We start from the raw sequence: 10,179 nt of genomic DNA, 5'->3' as shown, positions 1-10,179 counted from the left end.
TTCATTTGGAATTTACAGAGATTTATTTAATTGAAAGTTTGTTTCCTTTTCAAACCTATTTACATTAATTTCAGTTTTACATGATAGTGTTATTCTACATGGCTACATATTTCCCCAAATCAACTTTAAAACCTATTTCTTAACAGTACACTCCACACACACCACTGCAAAAAATGGAAAGAAAAAACAAAAAACTAAACATTTTAGTATCAATAATGTAGTGCATATAGATTAATCCCCACAAAAGAAAAAGTTTAGAAATGACCGATTGTTAAATGGATATTTTTGAGGATCATACCTTCATCTTGAATCAATAATCAATTTTAAATTTTGATTTCTGGGACTAAAAACAGACATAGCTATACAATCCTGTATCTACATGAGGACCTTACATTAGACTGATATTACTCCTATTCAATAATGCAGACTGGTGATGGGCAGGAACTGTTCCAATCCATACAATGCATCAACATGAGGCCTTATAAACACATGGCTCCCCACCTTTAGTATTTATATTTACATGTAGTATTAAATATTTATAAAATATTTCCAAAGTTCTACATACAGTGCCAACTGCCACATTAGGAAAGAAAAATCTTCCTTCCATACAGTAGATTCATTAGCAGATCTCAATTTCCTGTAGCTAACATTTGCCTTTCCCTGGCAAAAAAAAAAAAAAAAAAGACGTTAATATGCACATCTATTTTAGATTTTGGCTAATAGCATTTCATAGCAGTTTTTTTTTTTAATGTTTAAATTAAAATACCAACTTACAAAGCATGGAAATAAATAGTTTTATTTGCGGTTTGACCCATCACCAGTGTACTTTAATAGCAGTCCTGAACTATGCAAGGTGTGCTTTAGCTTACTATAGGAGAAGAAAGCTAGTCAGTGTTTGTCCTCTTGAAACATCCCCCACAGACCAGATTCCCAGCCCAGGTGTACTGCTTCCCTCTTTAGGCATAGGTGCCTCCAGTGATGAGCAGCTCGTAGGCAGGGTCTCGACTCCTCCGGCACAGCACAACACAGGCACACAGCATTCCCAGCATCTGAGAAGAAGCAAAGACAAGGGTGGGGGAGGAGGAGGATGTATTAACAAAACAACTTATTCCACTTGTTTACATTTCAAATGCCCAACCCCCGTGGGTTAGTCTGTTAAAACAAGATTCTCTGCAGATCCAGATTCCAGTTAAACGCCGCACACGATGGTGAAAAGACTTGAGTGTAGCGGAGCTCACAAGAACATTTGCATTGTTCTAAACGGGGCTAGTAGTGTTACTCTGACACAGAGTTGTCTTTCTTTTGTACAAACCACCTCAGCAGAAAGGGGCATTAAAAGAGAAACGTAAGCATTTTGGGGCGTGGGGTCAGCCCATAACAGCAGGTTCTGCAACAGCTTCTCCCTTGAGATTCTGTACATCTGGCTTCTGCAGTCATTATCTAGTGACATTAGAGAACTGCACAGATATACTCTGATTATTCAGAGTTACACAGTTTACTTGTACTGTGAAAGTCGAATCAAAAGAAAAGCACATGGCTTTTTGTGAAAATGTACCCATTGGATTGCTGAAGCCCCAGAGAGGGTGTTTGTGGGAAATTCTGATCAGTAACCTATTCATGCGGAGCTGTTCACCACCCATTGTCATTCACATAAAGGAGATTAAATGGAGGAAACAATGTGGATAATGTTACATTGTGAAAATGGATACTCTTTATGCTAATTTACAGATCTCCTTTCCCACAGACTGATTCTCCAAATTACAGCCCCACAGATACAGACTTCAGGCTTTGGAACCCCCCACATCCCCCAAGCAAGCAGTGCTTAACTAGAGAGAAAAACTCCCAAAAGACTAAAGACAACTGTACTGTTCTCTTTACTACTCCTTACTACGACAAAGGGCAGGAAATTTCCAATAAAACACTGAGTATCTAGCAGGGTGGGAGCTGTGCTGGTACAGGGTATGTTTGCAGATATAAAATTAGGGTAGGGGCTAATTGCATGCATTTATTTTGAAGTTTTTTTCCCCCCTTGGAATAAATGTCAATTATAATTACTCTTGATAAAAGCTAATAGCAATGTTTTTGTGTGCTGGCATCATTTGCAAGTATCCCCTCTACTTCCTAAAGGGAAAATATATGTCCCATTCCCTTCACCTACCTACTGTATTGCTTTACTGATGCATACAAATTCTCATGACATTGAGGAGTTTTTAACACCAGGGTCACAGCTAGTGTGCACTGCAGGATAACTTGCTTGAGTATAACAGCCATTAGCACAACACTAAAGAAATTATACAGTGAAGTGCAGCTTGATCCTGTGGTGTTAATAATTGAAAATTGGTTTATAAAAGAAATTAAGAAAATATGCTCCTCTGAGGGCTTGATTTTGATGGCTTGGAAGCATTGACATGTTATTTCAGCATTCAAAGATTTCCCACCCTGCAAGTCAAAGGTCTTGAAATCCAGTGACTCATCACATTGTAACCTCTCAAAGTAGAAATTTACTTTTTCTTTGGGTTGCCAGAGGTTTCCTTAGGGTATTGCTGCAATGGTGTCCTGTGGAGGCTCGACACAATCGGGTCAGTGTGCATGCTCAAGCCCCCCCACAAACCGCTCTGCTGACAGGAATTACTGCAACTCTAGTACAAATTCAGCAGGTCACTGCAATCCTCTTTTACTGAGCAAAATACTACTGCAAATTTCCTTATAGTCCCCAAATATGCATTCATAAGTGCTAAAACAGACTATCAATGTCTGATAATAATTGGATTTCAAAATAAAAATGAGGAGGACAAAACATTTATAAATTTTGTGCCAGCATCACAGCTGCAAATATATGAATGTCTCATGGGATAAAAGGACATGTAGCAATTATAATTCAAGAGATTTCCACAGGAGAGTTAAGGAGCCAAGGGAATACTTGAATTTTGCTGCTCATCATTCTAAAAAAAAAAAAAAAAAAAAAAAGATCAGCAGCCATTTCATCATAGAGTAAAGATTTATATAAATGTATATTACCTGGATTGCTGCAAATGCCAAGGCAGCCCAAATAACGTACATCATAATTTCCTTCAATTTTTTCACAACAAGAGCCTCGCATCCCTGAAAGATATTGGGAAAAACCAAATCTGCATAAACAAAACATATTTCTGGTCTGTTAATAACATTGTAGACAGCATTTGACTGTCAGTATCTACTTAAGGTTACAACAGAAACAGATACCCATGACAAGAAACCTCTCCTGTGCAGGGAACAAACAGCTTAAATTTGAACTGTGGTTTCACTTCAAAGGTGTGGTGCTGAGGGTGCAGTGTAACAGGTGGAGTGTCGTCATTCACTTATCCACACACCTGTATTTGCCTTTAAAAGCACTCCCACAATGTCTGCTATGGATCTCAGTTATAGAAGTCAGGCAGGACAAGCTCATTCCTGGTCAGCCCCACTGGAAAATTATACTGTTTATTTCTGTAATGGGCTTGACCGATCATACGAGACTAATGCCCCAGAACTGGGTTAACAGCTACGTCCACAAGCCTTTTCAATGGGTCTCTACCCTGCAGCGCCTGTTCATTTCGAAGCACACACTTGATAACGTTACTAAACTGGACACATGAAAGTCAAAGGCAATAGAGTTCTGTACAACCATGGCCCATTCGGGAAGATTCTCTCACCTCGGGGTACAGGTCTCCGGGACGAGAGAGGGAGCCTGTGCAATTGCTAATGCTGCCTTTGCAACAGCTCAGTGGCACACTGTTGTTTTTAGCCTCTATGAACCACCTGGTATTCTTCCAGTCAGAGTAGTTGTGGATTCCACAGCAGTGCAGCTATGAGAAAAAGTCATAGAAACCAACCATTCAACTGGTATTACATGTTTGGCTGTCCAGTCTTCAACTCTGGAGGTATGTATAGGATATTTTCTGACATTCAAGTACTGAACTGTAATTATTAAACATCACCGATTACTGCTTTACAAACCTACGGTTAACCGTTATTAAAATCCACACAAAAAACAATGGCATTTTTTTCTTCCCTCCAATATACACAGAATAAATTAAATTTGTTAGAAATACATAGGAAAGAGTTAAATTGTGCTTTGATGTACAAATGTAACCATTAACTACTCTGAATGGCATGAGCACAGGTACCGCACAGTAATTCCACTCCATTGTGTGGTTAATGACCTCACCTGTCTCTGTACGTAGTCAATAGCACGGCTCGCAGCATCTGTGTTAGTGCCATTGTATTCATTGTACACATTCTGAATGGAGCTGTCAACCTCATCTTCCACCTGCAAAAAGAGCCATTAATTTTTTTTCATTAATTCTGAAGAGGTCTTGGAATACAGGATCTTTTTTTTTTTTCTTCCTACTTTGTTTCTCTCCCCATGTTTTCAGTTTTCCACTGAACATTTTCCTGCCCACTTTAGACCTCAATGTTTCCATTTCCATTCCTGGTTGACAGTCAATAAAAACTCAGATGAATGTCAGTTACATCAGTTATTTAAAAACAATACAGTTGTAAATGTTCAGAAATCCAGTTAAATATAACCAATACCAAAAATACAAAAAAATTGCCTTCTATTACAGCTTCTACAGCCAAACAGACATGCACATTTTGCAGATTTTAACATCTCAAACACGTAAAAAAACACCCCATATACATTTTGCAGTGAGGGCTTTTTAACTCCCACACAGAGAGCACACACAGCACAATCCCCATTAATAAAGACAAGTCACAACTGTATGGCTAGGAACCCAGAGAAATGCCAGGTTCACATCCCAGAGGATCTATGGGCTGATGTGACGGACTATTCACTCATACTTTAGCAGTAGTGGCGCCCCGTGAGGGCCTTCAGACCTGAAGAACATTAGTCAGTGTGTCTTTTCTGACCTGAGTGAGTGAGTGTGTGCCTGTGAAATCTAATACTGTACTCTCCAGGATTGAAGAAAATAAAAACCTCCAGCCAGTGAGATGTAGTTTTGGCAGTGAATGAGATGTTCCAATACAGCTGCTAAATAAGGGTTTCATTATTTTCAACCAAATCCTTAACAGTTACTATGTATACTTTCAAACCACATGGTTTTACTCTAATACACTCAAAGGAATCAAGTGTCCCATCATATATTTTAAACTAACAGACTGAACACATGTACAGGACCGACTGAATGAGTTTTCTTAAGTGAAAAGTGCAAACAATAGCACGTATATCGAACATCCCCTTTTCAATGCTGTAAAGTCTTGGTTTACCCTTAAGGAACGTTTCTAAATTAAACTTACATTTTTAATTAGTTCAGCAGAAAGCAATACAAGTTTTTTTTTTTTTTTTTAAAACAAGGACTCTCCTTTTAAAAATATGTACTTAATGAAATGACTCACCTTAGCTCTGTAAATATATCCAAGAACCACCACAACTACTTCCGTCACAAACACCAGTAAGAGAATAATCACAAACTGTAAAAGGAGGGGAAAAAAAACACTTTAATTGGATAAAATCACTTTTTAAAGGGGAGAAGAAACCAGACAAATGCTGCAGTAATGGGTTTTACTTTTGTGCATGTTTCATGAAATGTGTTACCTTTCATTTCTTACAATGTGGATATTCCCAAGTGCTTCCCTTTATATACAAAAATTACAGTAATTGGATTTAAATCGAGACAAATGCAAAAATCAAACACCCGTTTCCTTCCCTTGATAATCACCACCCACGGCTAAAAGCCTGAAACTGTGGATTATGCCACAGAGATGTAAATGTTACACTTTACAGTCAGTAGCAAGACCCCCCCCCTGCCCAAAAAACACAAACTGCCTCCCACAAAGGGAATTACTAAAGTTACAGGCTGCCTCTGTGCAGCATTTTATCTTGGATAAAACAGGGGATTTATTTGGGAAATTGGGTCTGATCAGCTATAATTCACAGAAAGGGACAATTATACTGCAATTATGTGATGGATAAAGCATTCAGACTGATCACCATGCATTTTAATTCTTCCATTAGTGCTCCAGAATCACACCTCTGGGCTTTGACAGCATTTAAGGATAGTATTCAGCACCTTGGCTTCAGGACTAAGGGATAACTGCCCAGGTTTTTTTTTTATGGATCCTTCCACTAACCCATTTGAATCCTAATGAGAAGAGGCAAGTGATGAACTTACACTTGCTAACCCACAGCGACTCTCCCTTATTGTTGCACAGCATCCGATCAGGCCAATGATGAACAAGAGTGTTCCGACAGCAATGATGATTACAGCAGGGATCAGTGTGTACACATCTTCGAAAAAGTGGTCATAGTCATCATACGTGATGAACACATAGGCGCCAACGTAGCACAGGATCCCAGCCGCTGCCTGTGGAAGCACAAAAGTGTGAGAGTTACGCATACAGTATAGGCCTTGTGTAGGGAAGTCATTATATCAAAATATATACATATATATAAAATCCCCTTTCAGTTGATTAATTAATCCTGCTCACTACCTGCACTCTTAAACATGTAATTTCACTTCTGAAGATAAGGCATTCAACTCCTGATCGAGACCGCTATTACCATGCACCCGAGAAACTCGATACCACTGTAGTCTGTTTCAAGGATGCCCCTGGCTTTGACTTAAAGATTCTACACTAGTAAAGGGATGAGAAACAGATATGAAGAGAAGAGCTTCCATACTACAGACCCAGATCTAAGTGTAGGGAGCTGAACAAACATCAAATTTAGACACGCAGCTCCAAAATTAAAAAAACCTGAACAAAGCAGAGAACAAAAAAATAAAATAGAGCCAATTAAAGTACACTGCAGAAAGTTCTGTCATTGCTCTACATACCAAGCCTACATCTGCAGGAAGGGCTGGCAGGAGAACTAGCCTTTATAAACGTGAGGAAGCAGTTGAGCAGCAACAGAGATCCCATTGGGTTCTGGAGTTCTGAAGGAGTTATTTTAGGGAATGATCTACATAACATTTCAACATCTGCATAAATGAACAAGACTGCAAAATGGTCCTAAGCCTGGTAGCCAGAGGTGTTGCTCTTCAAAATCAAATGTGGGGAAAGACATGGGCCCCTGGGTATGCAGGGGAAGCTAGAAATTACATTCTAAACAGCCACCCAAACAATGAATACCAGAATGCATCTAGAAAAAAGACCTCAGGATCAACTCAAGGGTTCAAAAGACGAATAAAAGGGGGAAACTTACAATCTGAATATCAGAAAAGTAACAACAAATTAAACTTCTTTGAATTACTGCGAGGTCAAGGATGTGAGATGAAGCACCTGCAGTCATCAGAATGTGAAAGTTTAAATAAACTGGAAATGTCATTTCTTCAATCCTCAGCTATTTCAATATGATAACTACATACCTTATTACTACAAAACCCTGTGTAATCTCTGTAATTCTTTTAGGGGAGGAAAAAAAAAAAAAAAGTGAAATAGCTGAAGGCTGAACCAAAAAAATAAATAAAATAAAAGATACACAGCATCTCCCATGCACTTTAAAATCTATGGGGCGCTTCAAACAAAAGGAGCTATACTGCTTTTGGCACAATGCCTAGCAGGGAACTTCATCAACCTGCAAGCACACTGCACCAAATCGACCTCTACCACCCCCTCACAAGAATACATAGTGCTCATCCACAGCCCCCAACTCAACAGAGCGTGTCCGAATCGGAGAAGTAAAGTAAGCATTGTTTTAACAAAGAAGAAAAAAGAACTTTAAATGAATGAGGCATGGCATTACTTTTAATGTAACAAGTCATAATTTATTTCTGAACAGGCAAGGGGTTATTACACTACTAAAGATAGAACATTGAGTGCTTCATACTTCATAAAAAATAAATTTAGGAAACTAAAGACAGCTCAAAATACACCCTCATTTACTCAATTCCTCTTTTTGAAAGTAGATTTACAACCAGCACAAAGATACTAACCATAGAAAGTCAATAGGGTGCTTTTGTATGGTTCACGGCAGATTTTCATCTTTATCTTGGTCCTAATTTAATGTAAACATTAAGTTGCGCATATGATTGCATGCTTTTATTAAGAAAATTAAAAACAAACAATTGAATTGCATGTAAAAAAACAGAGATGATAGTCCACTGTTGACTGGCAGCTACCGTAGGAGCAGCTGTAGCCCAGCTGAACATATGCAGACCTCCGCTGGCTAGAGAACATAACTTCTCAGGAGGAATTCTAATAGAACATTTGTCCTTTTCAATTACTTTTTTCCTAGACACATTGTTGGAAAGTTTCAAATTTAAGCTGTCAGGTGGCCAGTCAGTTTACAGTAAACAGTCCTGCACAGTTCTTAAGACCGCTGGACTTGGATGCTCCGATACATTTTTCAAATCTTTCAAATATCAGTTACCAGAATAAGAAAAACAAATTTGATGAAGACAAGAATCAAGAGGAGGTTCTAATTAAATATAGTCATTTGCCTGTGGACATACTAATCTTTTACACCACCTTGATAGGCCACATAAACGTAAGATACATGTGCAACATTTTCTTCCTACATGGAATACAGATGTTTTTACTAAATACAAAATTCCATGAACCATCTCTTTGGATATGATTCTTATCTGAAGATAACTGTGCACTAGTTTATAGTACTTCTTGATTCGAACAATCACATCATGATTATTTAAAAGACCGTAGACAACCAGATTAAACTGGTAAAACTAAAATCCTGAATGTATTCTTTATCCTACAATTATACAGATCCATAATATATATTGTAGTGCTATAAGAAGCTCCAGGTTTTCACAGAATGCATTAGAAATACGTGGCATCTACCCCACCCCTCACTACTGCAGTGACATCTGGAAGCGCACCCTCATAAAACCTGCTACCGTTTCAATATGCATCATATTATAACACACCCTTCATCTACACAAGGTAGATGGCTTTATTGTAGCCCTTATATGTGGTTGTGTAACATTTGAAAATCACCTACCTCTTAACACAAAGGGTTATTTTGATTGATTTCGAGTATTTTAACTGCAGATATTTCACACACTGATGTTCTTGATTGTACCATGTTCACGTAGGAGAAAGCCGAAGGTAATGACTTGTCCTCTAAAGGGACTGGACAAAGACCTCCCTTATTGTATATGGAACTTGTAGAGCGTCTCAATACGTCATCTTGGAAGGTGCTAACATGATGTAATAACGAGAATGCGGTTCTTCAATTGTATTTGATTAAAAACAAAAACTACGTGGGGAATTTGAAAAAGCAACCGCAGGGGAAATGCAGAGAAACCACCGATGAGCATACCTGTTAGGGGGTTACCTACAGATAACGTTTTCACAACAATAAAAAAAGCCATTGTGAAGTTCCCAATGTACTGCTTTAAATTTGCGTTTGATCTTTGAATAGTGCACCGCAAGTGTTATTTTACGCCTTGCGTTAGAAATACGGGAATGGAGAAAAGCTCTAACAGACTCGTAATCCCTTGTCTGGGAGAAATGAGGGCACATTTGCCAGATGACTGTAGAGCCTGCTGTCCTACATGCCGCAGCGATTCCCGTCTCTCCCCGCGCTACACAGATCATAAAGAAGTGCAATAATAAACTGCATTGCAAACCAGATCCCATCAAAGGTTGCTCGGCCATGTCACAAGAAAATAATCCCGATATGTTTTTTTATGATGCATTTATGAGCGGCGGAGAAATAGCCTTAACGGTCAGCGGCTTATATTTCACACACAAACACGTCTATTTCCCAGGGCATGCGGTTCGACTGCCATATTCTAACGCCTGTTATTTACATTCATTGATTCTTATCTATAGCTCATTTCCTACCCACTTTTGCCGGAGTACAAACGGACACAAAGACGCCCAACAATAGCTATTTTCCACCGGTTATCTGTATAGACGAGGCAGACACCGGTGAAGGTGGCCGATGCCCAGGCCCTGCTCACAACCTAGATTTGCTGCGTAGACCTGGCGAATCCTGATGGAGCCGCGCAGCTTCAGGACAAAGACGTAACACGGGTTTCCTTACCCAGAAGATGAGGTTCAGAAAGACCAGCACCGTTTTCGAAGAGGTTATACCGCACTGCCCCATGTCTCCTGCGGCTTTTGTAGATTTTCCTTTTAATGTGTGTCTGGCTATAAAATGGCTGTCCGTCTTTTGTGTAGCACTGGCCCAGTTTCTCGCCCGTCCTCTGCCTTATCAAAACGCCACAGCAACCA

General features: G+C 39.1%; 1 protein-coding gene across 2 annotated transcripts; it reads right to left on the bottom strand.

The window, feature by feature from the left end:
- Window positions 1-10,179, bottom strand: tspan3a (tetraspanin 3a). 2 transcript variants are annotated; one of them, XM_066701839.1, is made up of 7 exons: window positions 9,989-10,178; window positions 6,153-6,344; window positions 5,377-5,451; window positions 4,187-4,288; window positions 3,672-3,824; window positions 3,019-3,102; window positions 1-1,049 (listed from the first exon to the last, which is right to left on the bottom strand). In XM_066701839.1, exons 1-7 carry the CDS (start codon window positions 10,049-10,051, stop codon window positions 957-959), a joined length of 762 nt encoding a protein of 253 aa, XP_066557936.1. In that variant the 5' UTR covers window positions 10,052-10,178; the 3' UTR covers window positions 1-956. The 2 variants fall into 2 exon arrangements, with proteins under 2 accessions (XP_066557936.1, XP_066557937.1); XM_066701840.1 differs by lacking the exon at window positions 1-1,049 and adding an exon at window positions 2,518-2,556 and having other exon boundaries at window positions 9,989-10,179.

The sequence above is a fragment of the Amia ocellicauda genome, chromosome 4 (genome assembly GCF_036373705.1).
Source record: "Amia ocellicauda isolate fAmiCal2 chromosome 4, fAmiCal2.hap1, whole genome shotgun sequence".
NCBI lineage: Eukaryota > Metazoa > Chordata > Actinopteri > Amiiformes > Amiidae > Amia > Amia ocellicauda.
Note: the sequence above shows the minus strand (reverse complement) of the source record. Positions and strands in the feature narration are given on the sequence as shown.

Bases quoted from the DNA above. Each gene is read 5' to 3' on its own strand.
- tspan3a (XM_066701839.1), bottom strand. From the start codon at position 10,051: ATGGGGCAGTGCGGTATAACCTCTTCGAAAACGGTGCTGGTCTTTCTG. The intron at 3,825-4,186 runs GTGAGGTCATTA...TTTTTCTCATAG, and splicing joins TTGACTACGTACAGAGACAG to CTGCACTGCTGTGGAATCCA. The intron at 1,050-3,018 runs GTAATATACATT...GCTTCTTCTCAG, and splicing joins TGGCATTTGCAGCAATCCAG to ATGCTGGGAATGCTGTGTGC.